The sequence below is a fragment of the Tubulanus polymorphus genome, chromosome 6 (assembly GCF_964204645.1).
Source record: "Tubulanus polymorphus chromosome 6, tnTubPoly1.2, whole genome shotgun sequence".
Classification (NCBI taxonomy): Eukaryota; Metazoa; Nemertea; class Palaeonemertea; order Tubulaniformes; family Tubulanidae; genus Tubulanus; species Tubulanus polymorphus.
Window position 1 is genome coordinate 5,077,121 of NC_134030.1, and position 20,003 is coordinate 5,097,123.

At 36.9% G+C, this 20,003-nt stretch overlaps 2 protein-coding genes across 2 annotated transcripts; one reads left to right on the forward strand and one right to left on the reverse strand.

The window, feature by feature from the left end:
* Positions 1-13,807: 13,807 nt before the first annotated feature.
* LOC141907052 (large ribosomal subunit protein mL45-like) lies at positions 13,808-16,508 on the reverse strand. Its single transcript, XM_074796603.1, has 7 exons — positions 16,448-16,508; positions 15,969-16,254; positions 15,517-15,581; positions 15,272-15,423; positions 14,985-15,039; positions 14,749-14,898; positions 13,808-14,256 (listed from the first exon to the last, which is right to left on the reverse strand). The coding sequence occupies exons 1-7, from the start codon at positions 16,496-16,498 to the stop codon at positions 13,954-13,956; spliced, it is 1,062 nt and encodes a 353-aa protein (XP_074652704.1). The 5' UTR covers positions 16,499-16,508; the 3' UTR covers positions 13,808-13,953.
* A 220-nt stretch (positions 16,509-16,728) lies between these two features.
* On the forward strand, positions 16,729-19,915 carry LOC141907360 (large ribosomal subunit protein mL37-like). Its single transcript, XM_074796978.1, has 9 exons — positions 16,729-16,892; positions 17,125-17,209; positions 17,297-17,379; positions 17,712-17,809; positions 17,901-18,037; positions 18,444-18,565; positions 18,733-18,915; positions 19,234-19,409; positions 19,592-19,915. Exons 1-9 carry the CDS (start codon positions 16,772-16,774, stop codon positions 19,865-19,867), a joined length of 1,281 nt encoding a protein of 426 aa, XP_074653079.1. The 5' UTR covers positions 16,729-16,771; the 3' UTR covers positions 19,868-19,915.
* The last annotated feature ends 88 nt before the right edge of the window (positions 19,916-20,003 follow it).

A 20,003-nucleotide genomic window follows, 5' to 3' on the forward strand; every position in this document is an offset into this window, starting at 1 on the left:
ACTTGTTAATTAGTCAAACTTTATAACCTACTGTTGAATAAAAAATCCTCTCCTAGGCTGGAGGAGGATTGCAAGAACTAATTCATCTAAATTCAAAAACAGTTCTGCGAACCGAATGGGACAGACTTGTTCCTACCAAGAAACAGGAATGAAATGATGTGGCCTCAGACTGCAGGACATTAGAGGGGAAGGAAAAGAATATGCAATGGAATTTAGTTTCATTGTGGCATCATTTTGACCGACTGAGTGGTTGAAAGGTTTGAAATGAATCTGTGTCAATCCTTTCAATTGTAGGGGTTTTCAGAGGGGATTCATTCCGATACAGTGAAATAATAACCCTGTGCGCCCTGTCATAAAAACCTAACTCAAACCCTGAATGTAAACCACATCCGTTGTTGAGTGCAATGCTATCAATTTATTGCATTCCGTAAAGTTGCTTTTCAGAAGGTTTTGTTATTGCAACGATGAAGAATGATACAGAACGATATGTGATGAAAAATATACGTGAAAAGACGTAATTTCAATCATCGAAACATCTTTAAGTGTAATGAATAATCATCATCAAACACTGACAGGGTGGTAGCTTCTCTTATTTATAGATTTCAAACATTTGATTCTTAAAATCAAGGGATGGAAAATCCATGAATGTATCACACTCAGATAAATCATCACATCCCTTTAGTTATCTCTATGTTTTAGTACCCGATTTGGCCAATGTACGTGGTCAATTGGATAATTCGTCACTTCTTTCAGTCCTCAGACAGACAAGTTATCACAGGTTGACTGTATTGATATTGTGATGGAGACTCATTTCATCCGCATATGTTCGTGACAAATTAAAGGTTCCTATCATCTGATGAGTACAAAACTTGACCGTAATCTGACCACTTGACCAGTTAGACTTTATTTTTTCAATACCTGCAGGTGAATAATGGCCTCGGTGAACCTGAACCGGATGATAGGGAAATAATATGTTTTAAGAGTCCGTAGGCTATCAACACAAAACCTGTAGGTATAAGTGGTTGTGTTTGATGTTAAAGAGGGATGACCCCAGGGATAGATGGATAAGGGGATGGTCAAAAAGCAGCAGAATCAAATTACACGCTAGATTTCATTAAAGAAATTTGAAGATTGTTCCGGGTTCCATTAGCTTAGCCGGGCTGAGGTAGGAATATAAACGTAAAAAAAGGTCGGTTGAAAACATACGAATACGTGCGAAATAGAGAAACAATGTATCAACCATAATAAATTAATGCTAACCAAACTAAACCTTCCAACTGAGTCTCAGACGTATTGTTTTCATCTCTGATCAAAGGTCACTTATTATTGAATTTATTCGGGAATGCAAGGACATGAACCGCATTCTTAAGAATGTATATATCATTCCTTTAGAGTAGGCATGAATAAACCCCAAAATTTGCCTTTTTACCAAAAATATTCACAACCAAACGAACGATTCAATATGAGAAATGTTTAAAATCATTGAAGTTTCTTAACCAGAACTTTTTCATTCATGCAGAATTTATCACTGAAAATAGTTGGTTTCATCATTTACTTACTTAAAATTATGCGGAGTAATCCAATTTTCGATGCAAACTTTTGGAATCAATCGATTGAAGATATATTCCTCTTTATGCGGGAAAATATATGCCATTCCAGATGAAATATGTCCAAGTAAGAGGTTCAGAATTTTACACTTGTATGGGGTCTGAGTAGTTAAGGGTGACTGGACTGAAACCATGTCACTATTTTCACTGTGATACTAATGGAAAACTAACACCTGAATCAATGTATAGATTTAAATAAATTCAATTCCTCATCCATATAGCACACATAATAACGTACGTAATTTCCTGTTATCCCAAGCTTGATAATTACTCGATCGATTTCTCGCATTACGTAACACCCCGAATTCATCACAATGAAATATGTGAAACCCAGAGAATGTTACAAATCAGAAAACCCTGCCGATGAGATATACCTCTAATTAAACACCCATCTCATACAACGTTAATCTATGAATCAATTGTGTTCACGAATCAAAGCAAAATTTAGCCCTTGCTCAATTGAGCTTCTTCAATCTCGTCTGATGATTTTCCGAAGGCACACAATACATAGACACGGGTTGCTTCCTATTGTTACCGATTTCTCCTGTCGTCCGTGTTGACTTAAATACTAGAGAGATAATATTTTCAATCGGTTGTATTTGTCACATCAGTCGCCGGATTGTTATCGTGTAGAGTGGTCACGCTCTGATTCTTTCGAAAAAGAATGCAATACATAGGAAATCGTAAATCGAGGTTCCCGTCTTCATCAATATTTCTCAGAATCTTCAATATATTTCGATGACTCTTCAGAAGAGGAAACACAATAATATAGTGAAGAGTGATGTGTACTCAATAGTTAAACGATTCAATTTAAATATCTTTCAAAGTATTTCGTATGTTAAAAGTCTGTTTAGACCGGATGGGACTATAAAGTTAAAGACCTCTACATTTGACATAAGTCAAAAGAGAATCCATCAAATTTAATCAATTTGGATTCTTATCAGATGAAATATGATAACCATCATTTCGATGCCATTACAGGGTGGCCTCTTTTATTTGACTTTTCCCCTGATATTCCCTGACATGTACGTTGCTTTCCCTGGCTTCATTTGGTTAGAATCCAATTGATTAACACGGTCAATACGTAAAACATAGTCAGGGAAACTGTTTGATGATCTAGAAATTTCAACAAATTTCTCCTCTGCCTTTTCCCTGATTTACAGCTTTTTTTAAACGAAATTCCCTGATTTCTCTTTTGAAAATAAAATTCCCTGACTTTTCCAGGTAGATGCCCATCACCCTGCATTAGCATCTTGGAAATAAGTGAACACAACCATCAGAAAATCTAGTAAAAACCCTGGCAAACGACGAAGAACATAATGAGCAGCCATCTTTACTCACAAAGTGGAAGCCATTTCAATATAATTGAGTTGAAAATAGTGCAGAAAATATCGAATCTCGAAATAGTGCAGAATGCAAAATGATGGAAACCATACATACCAGATAATCCTCTAACAGCTACTACTTATCAGTAACTTTCTGAAATTAGTCCGATCTGATAATCCAAACTGATTTAATCAGTGCAGCGAAATTCCCGTGAGTGTACTATACTGGTCCATACTATTAAAATAAAGGGTGGATTTTTTTCCCAGAAAATGTCGCTCTCTTTCTCTGACTCTCTCCCTCTCTCTTTACCACCAGAGTGTTTGTATTTGTTGATGTAAACTTTGTTCTTCAGACCTACATGGCCCAGGCTGTATTCGCAGAAATAAACTTACTTCCAAAGATGATTCCTGATTTATTTACATATCTACTGGTGTTTATTGCAGCTCGACATATTTATTCCATATGCAGCCAGGGTCGTGTCTCCTCTGAGGAGGTCGCGATGGCGATCCAATTCCCGAGGTCAGTGGGGTCAGTCACCTGCCGTTGCTACTCAACTGTTTCACCACGAGTAGCAGTTGAGGTAGCAACAGAAAAGACACAAAATATTTCCCCGAGAATTTCAGGAATTTTGAATTTTCGAGGTAAAGTTTATCGTTTAAACCGAGAATCTTTCGCATCAGTCACGAAAAACATTTTTTGCAAATTTGATTTCGGTTTATTTCGAAGAATGAAAAATGATGTTATTGCTCTGCGTATCGCGGAACAATAATTATCGCGATGGGTTTTGTTTTTTCGTCATCGGTGTTTGCAGTCAGATTGTCGTCGCAATAACCACTCATCCCGATGTAGTATACGCCATTATAGAGAAGTTTTTAATCATATGCGTAAGATCACCGATCGGCTTTTGATTTTGATTGGGCATCCCGTTACCCGTTTCCGAAAAAAACTGATAAGCTCCGAATTGACAGAATTCCAGTAAATCACGGGTGATTTGAGGTAACCTCCGATGCGCATGCACACTCTGATTTACTTACAATAATTAATTCACCTTCGGCTTGATTATAATGTTATGCACGATCACAATACCGAAACATGGTGATCGTCTTTAATAGCTCATTATTAATCGGCGAATAATTCCGCGATTTGAAATGTCATGTTTCATCCGAGAATGATCGACAGATTAGCACAAAATTCTCTTTGTTAATTTCCCATAAAACAAATGTTTATCTTGTTTTTCATGGCATCGAAATCACATAAATATTACACCAGCTTACAGCGAAATTATGCCTGATTTTTTACTCGTATTTTAGCGGATGAAAAACATCAGATTCGGGCTCCTTCGCGGTCGGGTGAATTGAATTTCATCGAAATAAGATCCTCAGATTCAGTCCCGAAGGCACAGGTTTTCCTAAAGGTTTCCAAAGGTTTTCCCTATACTGAAAACGATACCAGGCGACCTCCAAAATTGTGAAACTAATAACTATTTTCCGAACATATTTTCATGCTATGTTTTCATCCAATCCGTACAATCGAGTTTTTCTCGTATCCATAAAATAACAACAAAAGCGAGATATCAGTTTTCAGGAATCAGTATAGATCTAGCCGACTAGTCCTATCACAAGTGGTCTTATGTACGTCGATTAGAAATTCGCTACCGAATAATTCACCTCTCGCTTTTTTTCCGATGACAATAATACGTTCATCGAAACGCACTTCAAAGAACGCATCGAACTTCGGTAATATTTGACGTTTTGTCCGTCGAACAAACGCAATGATTTTATCAAGAATTCGACGAGTGAAGCATCGTAGAAATCTCAAGTCGTGGTCATATTATATACGCATATTCATAACATATATACAATCAAACTGTCAATCCATTCGAAAGGCTCCACCTTAACGGAATAATTTAGACAAAATTACGGTAATTCGCAGCATTTATAGAAACTAATAGAAACGTCGAGAAAGTGCGGCAGCAAAATGTTATACTTCAATAAATCCGATAGAATTTTTCGACGCGGATTTCACACGAGATTCAAGTACAATCCTTCCGACGTATTGACGTTCAGTCATAGACCGAGGAAGTTCTTATCCGTTCACAAAAATCAAATCTCATAAAATGCGGAGAACGTTGTCACACGACTGGACCGCGCTCGCGATCATCGTCGACATCTTCAAAATGCAAAGTCTAAATGTGTTTTGCGGGAGTTTTCTAAGAACATGTGGAGCTCTGCAGTGGACCGATGTATGTTGAACAGAAGTGCCTATATCGAATATAGAGGGAAAGATGCAACTTGGCTGTACATTACAACTTGGGTGGTCTCTACCTCACAAGTAGGCAGATCGCTACAGTGAATAGAATCTTCGGAAATTTCGTTTATTCCTGTATTGTTCGGCGTTGATTTGAATAATGACTTTGTATAATCGGCTTCAATACCGAAGTGAAGACTCCGTATTGAGAGAAAAATGACTCGACATTGAGTCGTTTAAACGGGGAGGTTACACGACGATGACGGAATCATCGCATCCACGATTCATCGCGTCCTCACGTCCTCGATGAGGCATCGGTTTGAAACACCGCCATCACGCGGTCGTTACATTATCATAATAAACATCGTGACACACAATGTCGTAGTCACAATATTAGTTCTTTATCGAGCGCCAAAAAACTTGATACCTTCACGAACTGAGTACGTGAAAAAATGTACATAGATAGATGGGGAAAAATTATGTGTTACTTTTTAAATTCTCTTTTCATTCGCATCTGTAGCTATGTAGATATCCACAAAAAATTCAAATATTTCGAAAGGTTTTCTTTATGATTGTTACATCCTTGCCTCAGTACTAAAAGGTTATCATTTTGTGACGATAGATATTCAGTGTGATATCAGAAAGATCTTCATTTGTATAGTAAATAATATGCAATAATTTCAAATTTTAAGCTCTACTAAATCGGAGCCATGCTGTGTCAAAGAGAATTCATTGAAATAATGGTGTCAGGCTTTACATGTTGCAGGGTAACCTTTTTAAAGAGTTTACAAGTCCATAGCCAGTCATTGGGATGGTGGATTTTTTGTAATGTGCACACACTAAAGGCATGCAGTTTTAGTCAGGGGTTCTGGGGAGTGCTCCCCTTGATAATCTTATGCAAATTAGATGCGATTTGGAGTGAAAACGGAAGGAACTTTTGCTTCATTTTGCAGGCAGCAATTGAGTGTTAATGGGTGACAGATACAGGATGTGTCAATGGGGTCCGGACCCCGCTCAAATCTTAAAATTCCATCCTCAAAAATTGAGGATGCAATATTTTCTGAAAGATCAAAATCTAGGTTGAAAAACTGAAAATATCAAATTTTGTTGCGGCAATCATTCGAGAAGATCTAAAAAAGACTTGTGTTTATGGAACACAGATTACATTAAACTACAGAGAAGCTTGCCCAGTGGACACCTCCCTCTCCATTGGCCCTGGATCCGCCCTGGGGGTCAGTGGGTTAAAATACAAGAAATAGAGATCAAAGAGTCGAATTGTGGTTTTCTACTATGATGAGAATGACATTTCATACAAACACAAGTGAACCACTGGCGCCAAAATAACTAATATATCAATCTTCTGTTTATGTAAACTTTTGATGACAATCTTTCACCTAATTTGAGAACAAACAAACCATTGTTTTATCATTTTTTTTCAAGTACCTATCCGACACTACTTTCAGGCCTATATAGTACATAGTACTAACATCAAAGGTATTCATTCGCGTGTTCTTAGATGCGAATCTGTCAGAATATATACACGTTTCAACTGTTGTTCAACACGGTTGAAAAAGATTGATCCATTTATTGGACACTGTCACCGTCATTTATGTTACCTTTATTAGAACTCATTAATTATGTAATGATGAATTAACAGCGAGGTGTAAAAGTCTTCACGCTAATCAACTCAGTCTAATCGAATCTGTCAAATAATATTTACGCGCGGAGCCGATGTTCTGTTTTGTGAGGGTGGTGAAGGAAGTTATACATATTTCCCTCCAAGTCTCCAACTGACTCCTCCTGTTCTTGGATTTTTAAAAAAGATTTTAGTACTACGTATATACAATAGGGGGCAATGCTATCAGAGAAGAATCATTTGATGTGTGTCGCTATGGATGCCAGGTTTGGAGATATGAAAATCTTGATTTAGAGCATAGAATCTCAAGTCATAGTGTCCTAAGATTTTAATGAAAGCGACGAAATATTCTCATAATTTACATCAGGGCCCAGTTTCACAAAAAAGTTTAACTGAAATTTTTGGTGTAAGTAATTGCCATTGGCATTGGTTACTTCATATCTTCAATGAGGACAACAATTCAAACTTAACCGTTTTAGGCTTAAACTTTTTCGTGAAACTGGGCCCAGGGCTGAGATGTTATTAATTGGGTGATTCATTTATTTATCATTAAACGTATTATATACAATGCAACAACCCTTATTTCTTGTTTTTGGTTTCGACTAGTAGCCTAGAACTCTAGGATCTTGCAATTCAACATTTCATCCTCGAGCAAACATCCAGGTCTTACAACCTCACCTCCAAAAAATTAAGTTCAATAATAGTTAATCAACAATAAATCCTAAAGCTTAGGAAACACATTTTCCGGGGCACCATGTACATTTTGTACATTTTATTTTTGATCGCACTCTAATGAAATCTTTGAAAAACATCTGATTATGAACATGTTTGGTAACCTTGATTTCATTTTCAAAAAATCCAACAACGCAGTTTGCTAAATTCATCGAAATAGGAATATATGTATATAGAACCCCTCAAAGGTTAATAGAAATATATTTGTTATATTTTGTTAAGAAAAGTTTATATTTTCTGTTGTTATGTAAATGTCGTATATAATATATTTTTATAGACTCTCTCCATTTACCATGGAAATGATTGGAATGTAAATAAATTCCTAATTCCTAAATCCCTAATTCCTATCCTATCGTTAACTAACTTTGAAAGAATTAGAGCCGCATACTCGAATCAGGAATAAAGCCCTGTAGTCAATCATTGTATTACTCGCTGAATGCGTCATTCATTTTTGAAGATTATCTCATACCGTGGAATATCAATTCACTGCTGCTATCAGCAATCTGAATCCTAAAAATATCCTCTCAACATCTTGAGCCGTGTACGCCATTAAGATTACCTATTGTGTAACGTCTATAAAAAACTCTACCGATTCAATTGATATCCTTGCGCAAACCGCAAATACAACAAACTCTATGAGGATCAGAAAATATAAAAATATGTTTCAAACATATACAGTCACCATATTTTTCTATCGAACATAAGAAAAACTACTGGAATGGTTTGGAGGAGGCACTCACACATGTTAGCAACAACATGATTTTTTTGTATAAGTTAGGAACCCGAATTCTGTTTGAATGATGAGTATTAGCCCAGTATTGGGATTCCTTTAGGGTCAGCGAGGGTTGAATTTGAGTTTGGAGTCTGTGAAGAATCTAGATCCAGGATAATAAGGGGAGCCATAACAATCTTTGCAGACATCCCATCACAAACAACAGCAACACAAAATGGAGTGAATAGATTTGACGATGAATTTGAACTGGCGAGGATTGTTTGAACGCAATGAATTTGAACTGGAGAGGATTGTTTGAACGCAATGAATTTGAACTGGAGAGGATTGTTTGAACGCGATGAATTTGAACTGGAGAGGATTGTTTGAACTCGATGAATTTGAACTGGAGAGGATTGTTTGAACGCGATGAATTTGAACTGGAGAGGATTGTTTGAACGCGATGAATTTGAACTGGAGAGGATTGTTTGAACGCGATGAATTTGAACTGGAGAGGATTGTTTGAACGCGATGAATTTGAACTGGAGAGGATTGTTTGAACGCGATGAATTTGAACTGGAGAGGATTGTTTGAACGCGATGAATTTGAACTGGAGAGGATTGTTTGAACGCAATGAATTTGAACTGGAGAGGATTGTTTGAACGCGATGAATTTGAACTGGAGGATTGTTTGAACGCGGAGAACAGCGAGCCCCGGTACCGATGGTAAACTGTACCCCATATTGCGCCAACATCTTCAGATGTGTTTACTAACCAAACAATTCGAGTTGATTTAAGAACCAAATCCCGACAGTGGTTCTATGATGAAATGTACTACTTCACCCCAGGGTATAGTAACAAATGTTTCACATATATCGTTTCCTTTCCGATGATCATCATAAACTTCAAACGTTTACAATATTTGAAAAAATGATAATTGGGCAGGTTCCCTACCTTCAAATCTGAAAATACAATGAACAAGACCTGCTACAGGACCATCTTCCTTACGATCAAGATAATTGAAATAACTATGAAGCATTTTACAAGTATTCATGGGTGATTCTTTAATTTTCCCAAATGGAAATGGGACCTTCGTAAAAGTGAACATACAATCGCACAACAGGGATGTCAACATTTTAGTGGTGACTGATTGATTGATTGATAAAGAGATTTTCATGAAAAACTGCTGAAGAAAACGTTGACTTTGAGCAAGCAATTGACATCCGAGAACTAAATGAAGTGTTAAATGAATTTATCAAATATTTTCAAATAATATTTTGAAATTCCCAAGTTTGTCCCGATTTCGAGGAACCACGTGGATGAAGGGACCAAACTGTGGCTAAACTACTAGAGATGCTCTCTCCGGCTCAGGATCAGTGAATACTGGCAGAAAGAAACCTGTTCGTTTCCGAACAGACGGAAAAATTAACTTCACGCCTGAAATGAGAACGAGTATTTTCACGCTAGATTCGTTTAGAAGTCTGTGAGTACACATTCAGCTCCGTCCCGCACGTATACGTGGTTTAACTACATCTAATTAACGAAGAAATTGCTGAGAAAAAACAACTCGGCGAGTTATTTTAACGTTCTCATGTATCGGAACGAGCTTCAAACCGAAACATCAAATGAGAGTTGACTCAAAATCAATATATCAATTAATAAATCTTCATGGAGATAGTAGGAGCCTGCTAATGGGGTTAGTTAAAACTAGGTGAACTGATTATTCAAAACTAGATGAGCACATCTACACAGAGTTTCCAAGATGTGGCGCTTACAAAGAAGAAACCAATGAAAATAAAATAGTTCCGAAGTTCTTAACTTTAATAAAACGCGTAGATAATCAGGGTGGCCACTTTTATTTGACTTATAATGTTGTTTTCCCTGACTTGATCTGCTAAGAATCTGATCAAATACAAGGCACAAATGGAAACTGTTTGATTATACGCACAATATAACTCAAATAATCTTAACAAATATCCCAGACTTTACCCTGATTTTAAGCTTTTTTAGAAAATTCCCTGACTTTTTTTTGAGAAAATAAAATTCCCTGATTTTTCCCTGATTTCCAGGTAAGTGGCGCCACCCTGTTGTGATTTTGAACAAAATGATTTTAGTACTTACCCTGGTAGATAGTAGGATTACTTCCTTCAGATACATCATCAACAGAGGCCATCTGCAATCAACAAATACAAAATCAGAATGCAATCACCATCACATCAGTCTTTGATGGTAATGAATGTTAGGGGCCTATGTAGTCAGAAATCCATGAAATCATTCTCTAGACAAAAGGTTTATCACATTTTTACAACTATCACTCCTCTCTTTTTGCTAGGCCTATGGCCTATGGCATACACATCTGTTGTTTAATCTGTATCCAATGATCTCATGGATTGATCAGAGGCAAGAAACTTCTCTAAACATAATAAACAAATAGATAACACGAGATACAACACCATGAACATTTTAGATAGGTTAATTGACCTTTTAGGTGATGAGGCAAAAGCTAGATTTTCTTCACCATTTAGGCACTTGCTCATTTTTGACTGATCAACAAAACAGCTGCCTCGATCACAAAAAAAACTAAAACTGTTTCAATCAAACTATATCGACATTCTTGTAATTTCAGTCACTTATTTGAATGCCAATTATATTTCTTATGATATGTGGCTTTGAACCTAGAATCGGGGAAGAGAATAATGGGTGATTTAATATTTCCATATCTCGCGAGATAATAATCATTGTAAAACACTAGCTTAGTTTTATAGATACACAATGATCGAAACTCTAAAAGATGTATCCTAATTTGTCATGTTTAGCGACGAGAAAGGCTGATAAGATGATTTAATTGACTTACCTAATGAGCAAAAATGAACTATCATCCAGTGAAGGCAGTGCAACAACACTGTATCACTCAGTATACACAGTGGGACTTCTTCGGTGCAAGTTTGTCAGAGATGCAGGCAGGATTGTGAGGCACCTGACGGGGACATTCAACCTCAGACTACACACTGCTGAAAAACCTCGAGCTAAAAAACAGACCACAAAAAATGTGAAACCTTTACCAGATTTGTAGTGCACCTCGTTGAAAAGTGAAAACGCAGCGAAAATCTAATTCTAAGTCCAAGTCTTATACAGATTTTCAAAAAATTACTTTAAGCAACACGAATATTATCACTTCTTATCCGGTTCGGCTCGTCGTAGAAAACTGGCATGAATTCCGAATTAACGAAATCATTTAAGAATAGCGAGAAATATACTTTCATGGAAGACCGATTCACTTAAGAGGCAAACTCAATTTACAACTTCTGGCAATAGCATCGATAAAAACTACATCACAATCTTCATTCATTCGATAACAGAAAGAAACAGTGTAAAATAGAGCGACCACCAGATATATTATGTTAATTAAATCGTTTCCTCAACGCGTGATGCCGCGTTCAAACTATTTATTTCGTTGTTGATCTATTGTGGGGCGATTTGTAAAACGCGAGAAACGGCTATTAAATTTTGATACGAAGACGGAGCATCTCTCAGTCGGGAACAACGTCTTTGAATTCTCGCCGCGACGCTATTGCGGTCGGACGCTGTCATTCATGTCTACGGGGATGGGGAATGCGATAATTAAAGATTTCGCGCCGAAATCTGAAGAATCTTACTATTATATAACAAATACGTTATAATGGCTGAATAACAGTGGATTCTATAGATGACTTGTTTGCTTGTTGAGTAATGCCTGGCAGTTGATAAAACTGTTTCTTCTATGGAGAATCGTGGATGAAATTGAAACTTCTGAAAGAGGTTTTAACCGAAAACAAGAATCAATCTTTTTCCCAAGATGTGTCTCAGATCTATTACCAACTCTGGTTGCAATAAGGGGGATTATTTCTGAAGGCCTAGCAGCCCAAAGAGAAACTAGATTTTGTGCAAATTTCTTCAAGTATTCGTATTTAGTCTCCATTAACCAGGACATGACTATATATTCCTTTGAGTTCGAAAATTCTAAAATCAGCATCTGTTGACTGGATTTTTTAATATACGCAAAAAACCAGTAAAATTCCTGGACCCCACTAAAAAAACGTCTCATTGTAACAAAATCTATGTTAACAGTCCTTTGAAAATATTTCCCAGTTTGTGGATGCATTGTGGAAATCGCCGATTGAATGGGACTTAACCGAGTTACAAATTTGTAAAAGCATTTTGATGTACATGATACAGTCAATGAAGAATAGCTGGTTAAACATGCTTAAAATAACACATCAGGGTCTGATGACTGGATAACCCTCAAAGTGCAATCTACCTCACTGGGATATTATATAACTATTTTTGAATTGTTGTTAAATAAGAAAACCAGTTTGTCCGATTTGGAATAATCAGACTGAATTATTCCAAGGTCCCAGTTAGACAAAGTTTGCAAATATACATCTCAATATACCACAGGGGTTTGTACGTATGTGAAGTTTTTGGGGTGAACTGTAGCTTAGATCAGCCAGTATCCCTGGTACTTCTGGGATAGCCTATAGGTACTGGAGGATCTATAAGCTTCATTTCACCTCCAAACTTCAAACACGAGCCCCTGTGCAATATACAAATCAAAGGTGGGAGTTCAACACCTTCTCCTTGAAACAAGTCCTACAGTTCCAGTTATGAGTTTAATTATTCTCCCATTGAAATTAATTCTTTTATTATCAATTAACAGTTAAAAATACAATGACAGGCCCTATAATTTGAATCTATTAATTTAACAATGAGCTAAAGCCCTTGGCCTTAAATTAATTCATTGACTATTTAGCCAGGCCCGAGTGCACTGCTGATTCATAGCTAATCAATTAAATTTTAAAAAGATTTAGGTGTCAACTGGCTCTGTTAGAGTGTTAGCAGGTTAGGGTTGAAGTTTTATCACTTCTAACTAGTTTTACTTTTGAGTTTTGCTACCGGTGAAGGCGAAAAGGAGCTTAATCAAAACTCGTGTATTAGAAGTCATTCATTAAATGAGTTTGTGATTGACAACCAGCCTTACCATGATTGTTTTTTTCACAGCCAGTCACACCCAGCGGAGCAGCTTGTCGGATCGAAAAGACACACACGTGTCAATGGCTGTTTTTGTATTCAGGGATATAATTACATATTGGACGGCTGCTCCTCCATAGAACCTAGAGGCCTATTGTATAGACTGGTTGCCTATCCCATTGATATCTGAGATCGGTAACCAGTCTAATCTATTGTAATAATTTTGATAATTATTATCAAAATTATTACAATAGATTAGACTGGTTAATATTATTATTAAATAATAATATTCATATATATACGAAAATCCACTGTAAGATGTAGTACAAGCATATACAAAATATTGTAAAATGAGACGCTGGATGAGTGGTGGAGTAAAAGATAAAATACTTGGCTTGCCACAACACTATTTTCAATACAGCTAGATAGAGGCTCAGCTCGAAGTTCAAAATCCTTAATCGATTTGAAATATTAAATTTGTTGAGAAACCTGTGCCTTGAACAACATTCCTTCAGCTCGAACAAAATCAAATACAAGTCCTTCATTACTAATCAGCCTTTTATTCTCCATTTATCAGTTACAACAAATCACAAACATTACATTCATTTTAGTAACGACCTGCACATTTAACAAACGCTAAGATTTACAAAGTCTCTGGCAGTTATAGAGAAAACTAGTCTCCGGGATAATCTAAGCACCTGCCAGGGCTGGTGTCGTCCCAGAATCTGGCACATCTTTCACAACGACATCGGCTTCTTTAACTGCAGCCTCCTCGTCATCGTCCGGTAAGATTTCGGGTAATTGCGGTTTACGGAACGTGTTACGAACATTGTCTCTAGGCGGCATCCATTCCGGTATGATTTTACCGTGAATTCTCCACACGCCGTATTCATCGGATAAATGTTTCTCAAACACGACGTACTCGAGAACGTCGCGTACGGCGCTCTCACTTCCGAACATCAGGCGTCCGAATCGGTCATAAATCGCTAAAGTCTACAATGACAAAAAAGATGAAATCATGAATATGAGTTCACTGGTGACACGGATACTTTCATAACACAGTCAACCCCTCATATATCATCATCCCAGGTTTTGTATTTTGTCCTGTTAATTGTTTCTTGGAAGTAGCCAAAATCAGGGTTGCAACTGTCATTTAACTTGCTTCTCCCCCCTGAATATTCCCTGAAATGCACTTTGTTTTCCCTGACTTGATCTGCTAAGAATCCAATCAATTAACAGTCAAATAAGAAAGACACTGACGGAAACTATCAATTTTTCGTGCGATCCCCTGACTTTAGGCTTTTTTACAAAATTCCCTACTCACTGAATTTCCAGGTAAGTGGTCTCCCTGTTTTATAAAACAGTCAACCCCAGATAAACTGCCCCTAAAAACCCCTGATCTACAACCAAAATCTTATATAACTGTGTCTGATGTGGATGGTATATCGAAGGTTGACTGTAAAGAAAACGAGAATTCTAAATTACCTGTCTGGTATGCAATCTAACTGTCACCTGCGCGAACAAATTCTCCTTACTCATCACATCCTGAGTGTTTGCTTGTACAACTCGAGGTGGTTCAACTGTATCAATAAATTTCCAACGCATCGTTTTCAAATCGAGTTTTTCTGTCATCTCCTAAAAACATATAAAAAATCAGTATAAATAGTATTCTATTCTGTCTCCAAAATCCACAAAATTCAGGCATTGCACACCACACTTACCGGATAAGCTTTCTCCGTGACAAGATCATGCAGTTCAAACTCATTGTTCTTGTAACTGGAATCAAAATGAATCCATGCAAGAATGATAGAATTCAGGGGCCAGTTTCTCATAAGTTGGTAAAAGTTGACCAGTAGATCACTCACATAGCAACAATTAAGATTGATATTGTGATACTCTTCAACCAACTTTTGAACCAACTGACCAGAAAATTGTAATATTCTCTTCGAGTTGATAAAGCTTTTTACAAAACATGGAATGCATCTGCTTGGACTGACACACTACTTACTCTTGAAGAAGTTCGTGCACTTTTCGAAAACTTTCCTGCGCAAATTCAGCGAAGTCTCGAGAATTGAAGTCATCGTCATACTGCTTGATTTTTCTGATTGCCAGTATGGATTTACCTTTCTTCTCGACTTGTGTGTAACGTTGTTTGACGCCCTGAAGAAAATTAAACATCATTGATAATTTTAGACATTGAATACATTAATCCATAGTTGAGAGTTTGAATTGCGATGATTAACTGGTACTGACCGGTACAGATATGAGAGACTGTCGGCCATCACCTTCCGGAGGAGCGTACGGCTTATTTATTTCATCTAGAAAATATTCCATGAAATGTAATAAGACATCGAAAAAAATGTCACATTCGCAGAACAGATTTCAATGAAAATTCTTCAGCTGAAGTCAGATATAAGTACTTTGCAAACTGATATTATTGGATCATTTAAGTAAACTACATGGTCACAACAGAGATCGAATTGTTATATAATTTTTTGACAATACCAATCGAATATAGTTATTGTAAGCAGTCTTATAGTATTAGGAAATTTAATACACATTAATCTTTGGCGAACATAATTTTGCTCTCGATGTGGTCAAGCCCTAAGGAAGGATTCAAATAAAGGGTTAGGATATGGTGAGGTTCTGCACTATTTTCGACTTATATGTGACTTAGGCCAATGCTTCATATAACAGCAACGTACTGGAGCAACTGATATTAATCGGACGTTCTTGGAAAGTGCGAGGAGGTAAAATTCCCTTCTTTTTCATCTCGGAACGTTGTTCTTCCATCGACATGTTTCGTTGTTTTCGTTGATCATCCGTATTCGGTAAATTCATCTTGAACACTTTGGCTCGGCGCTCCCTTCTCCATTTTATGTTCAATTTACGGTTGTGCTTTTCACGAATCTGTTGCTGTTGCACCAGAGCAGGAACGACGACTACAGTTTGACCTGGTACAATCAATCGGTTAGTGGAACGCAATGAGAACTGAAAATGAAATCGAGTATAACATATTGCCGTGATTGTGTGGTGGCAGGACCTTTAAATGGAAATTGTCTTTTTTGTAACTTAACAAGATTTTTGTCCGATTCATATTTCTAAAAAAAGAATCCCAAATCGATAATTGAGAAATATCTATTCATGATTCACGCAAGATATCAATCAGTAGTGAAATATTTACCTGAAATTTTGATAAAAACGACGCCGCCGGTCGAAACATAGAGGCTGCCATCTTAGTTGTGTATAAATGCCGGTATTTGGACTTCAAGTCAATTTACGATTTGTAGTGTTTCCAGAGTGGTTCAAATATCAACCGTCCAGTGCTGCCCCTATATACAACACTAGCGGCGAATGTGTTAACTAAGTCACCACTCGCGTGCCGGTGTCTCTACTGACTGTGGCATGCGAGTACATTCGGTTACCGCAAGCCAGTGGAGCAACTTTCTACTTCCGTTTTTCAGAATTTTACCATTTTTCACGATAATTCTCCCCTAAAAGCAGCGCGATGAGGTTAACACAGACACTGTATCGGACTAGTATGAGATATATGATTAAAAGAGCTTGGAAATTCAGAGGTGTTCCAGCAATGCCGAATGTGGTACAACATAAATTTCTTCGCGAAGAAGGTAAAAAATTAAAAAATGTACAACCATTTATTGAACCAACCAACCAACCAACAACCAAAAATCCAGCATTACAGTTTTTATAACAGTTTTAATAGTTTTATAACAGCATAACAAGTTTTATTTTTATCTCATCTGTCTTTAAACTATAACTACTTAAACTTTCAATTTTAACTAGAAATCCATAATTTGAGGAAAAATGGGCGTTTGTGAATTCATATTTTTTGCATCACAGGTATTGAAGTTGAAAACACTATGGCTGAAAAAGAACCTCTGAAGTGGAATCCACCTGTTCCAGATGACCCAAGTATTCGATGGTTGTATGTATCAATTAAACCATTGTGTCCCCAGTACCGATACTATGTCCAATTCATATCATTAATTGTCATGTTTTCCTTTTTTCCAAGTTTTCCAAAAAAGAAAGAAGATGCAAAGAATTGGCAAGAAAATCCTCTACATGTTTTCAATAGCGGGACAAAACTTACTGAAGGTACACTATCTATAAGGCTAAAAAAAATTGATAGCTCGTTTCTCCGCTCTGCTGAGCTTAAATGTTGACCCGGCCGGTCGCCTATCTTCCCTATACATTACTTTTTTAAAAATCGTGATCAATTTTACCATAACAGACCCGGCAGTTATAGGAATGAACTGTTTTTAAATTTTATCATATTTTACAAAAATGACCCGGCCGCTGCGGAGAAACAAGGTATCATTTTTGTTTAGCCTAATCAATGAGATTGTTTTAACGCGGTCAACTGGGCTGAGTATACTGTCCTTGTATTAAGGAGAATTAGATTTATAGATTATTACCTTCATTTTTAGCGCTCGATCAAATCAGAGTTTTAACGAAAAGCCAAATTATAGATGGCATCCCGAAGAATATAGAATCATTAATGGATGCCGAAAGTATGCCAGATGAGGTAATTTCATCACCATGTCATTGAACCTAATAACAAAGTTAGAATTTAAAATTACAATTGTTTGCAATGAAGGAAATCTTTTTATGTCCAGAATTTGTTGGTTCAGCGACTGATTATGCAAGCTCACGTGTGGGACACGACATACGAACAACTTCCAAGACGATTTAACCCTCGTGTGCCCAGGTGGCATTTCAAATCGGAAAAAGGCATCCCTTTCGATAAAATACCGTAAGCAATCATGAAAGTAGAACAATTCTGACAAAATGTTCTTTCTTCAATTAATGAATCATATTAAACCTTTCAATGCTGACTAATACCTGAGTGCTGGAGATAATTTGAAAGATTCCACCTCAGTGTGTGAAATAATGGACACATCGCTGTAGTACCTAGTACCGTGGCGCAGTGTGTTGTTAGTTGCTAATATTTTGCTATGTTTAACTGGTGCTGTCATCTTTCAAACGAGATAACAAACAATAATATCAATATAGGACGATGCGGTGTACTAGCAAAGTCCATCACCAATTTATACACCACACTGGTTTAGATGCACTGAAAGTGTTATAGACTGTTGTATAGATTTTGTAATGTCTATGAAATAGGGCATATGAAAGCCTGTGTTATTTCCTGTCTCTAGGAAACTTTTATTGAGGAATTTGGTACAGTTATGTTCGTCGCTGAGCCACAAATATCCAGAGATTCTTATGGATAGAACGTTAACAAGAGACCACTACACCAATTCACTACTGACAATGGCTGGTAAGACATTTCATTACAATCATGGGTCAGTTGCTGAAAACTTGGCTAGACTTAACTTGTGTCAGAAGAATGGAAAACAACATTTGAGTGAAATCATTGAAAATCAACTAATCCTAAGCTTTAAATGTGTGTCAGTTGTTGGAAAAGTTGTTATGAATTTTTTTCAGGCAAGCCTGTTATGGTAAACGAAACGTTGCCATTTCTATTGTCGTCTTCGAAAGATCTTCCTATTTTTGCTGATCAAGAGACAGTAGATGCTACAGTGAATGTAAATCTACCCGATCTAGATCCGCTGTCGCCGTTGTTGGATGTATTGAAGACTCACACGTACGATCCTATTGAGAGTACAGGTTGGTGGTTCACAAAACTAAAACATAGAATTTTAAACGTTTTACACAAAATACAGTAAATCTTGCGAAACTTAGACAAGCTGGGACCGCAAGATAGGTCCAAGTTAAGAAAAAGTCTGAGTTGAGAATTGGAGAATACATTAGGAAGTCAGAAACTGATTTAGTTTTTACCCAAGCTAGTCAAAACTCTTGAGTTGGCCATTTCTGAGTTGGGCAAGGTTTACTGTAATAAGATGCTCAGTCCTGTGCAAATAGAAAAAAGACAAATTTTATACAGGTTGCCACAAAGATCATGATTGAATTCATTTATCTATATAGGTTGGAAATTAGCGTCTGCTCTGAATATCCCTCACACACTGTTCACTACCTACACTGATTATATGACCCAAGAGAAGTGGTTGAGTACAGACTTCTGGACCTCAGAACAACACGTTGCCCAAGCTGTAATGTTTGCTTTCGGTAGAGCTGTGGCTAGAGCTAAAGCAAAATACGGGGTAACACTCCTTGATTATACTTCCTGTATATGAAATGCCATACTTGATTAGACAAGATTCATCTCTATTATGATAAGGATCGATAAAGATAATACAACTTCAGCCAATCTTATCAGATGTTTTGTTTAACAGGGTCCACGATTTATACTAATTTGTGTATTTTGTTTTTCGTTTCTCGCTAGGCAAATGTTACTAACCTACCCGAACCGGTGACCGTACAGGGCATCAAAACCGATGGCGAAAAATTCCATTTCGTTTGTTTCCAGTTGAACACTCTGAATATAAACTCGAATGATGGAATAAAAAACCTGGTATGGATCGACAAAGACAATTATCTGTTTCATAAGATACTACCTCGACGCGCTATGTTACGCAATACCATCTATGAGGATTTTGATCCGAGTGTTTTCCGAAAATTTTTAGCTTTCTTTTTGAATGGATTACATATAGAGCAATGAACTCCGGAATTAATTTGAAACTTATGTGTATTTGTGTTTATTAGATCATGGACTGTAAACTAGAAATAAAAACTTTTTATTGTAGCCTCTTTGCTTCTTAATTATGAGGAGTTTTGCATTTCAAAGCTGTTGATTT

Coding starts and splice junctions, on each gene's coding strand:
- LOC141907052 (XM_074796603.1), bottom strand. CDS start 16,498: ATGGCAGCCTCTATGTTTCGACCGGCGGCGTCGTTTTTATCAAAATTT. Junction 15,582..15,968: donor GATTAATATCAGTTGCTCCA/GTACGTTGCTGT, acceptor AATATTTTCTAG/ATGAAATAAATAAGCCGTAC. Junction 15,424..15,516: donor AGTCTCTCATATCTGTACCG/GTCAGTACCAGT, acceptor AATTTTCTTCAG/GGCGTCAAACAACGTTACAC.
- LOC141907360 (XM_074796978.1), top strand. CDS start 16,772: ATGAGGTTAACACAGACACTGTATCGGACTAGTATGAGATATATGATT. Junction 17,380..17,711: donor CGGGACAAAACTTACTGAAG/GTACACTATCTA, acceptor CTTCATTTTTAG/CGCTCGATCAAATCAGAGTT. Junction 18,566..18,732: donor TTCACTACTGACAATGGCTG/GTAAGACATTTC, acceptor AATTTTTTTCAG/GCAAGCCTGTTATGGTAAAC.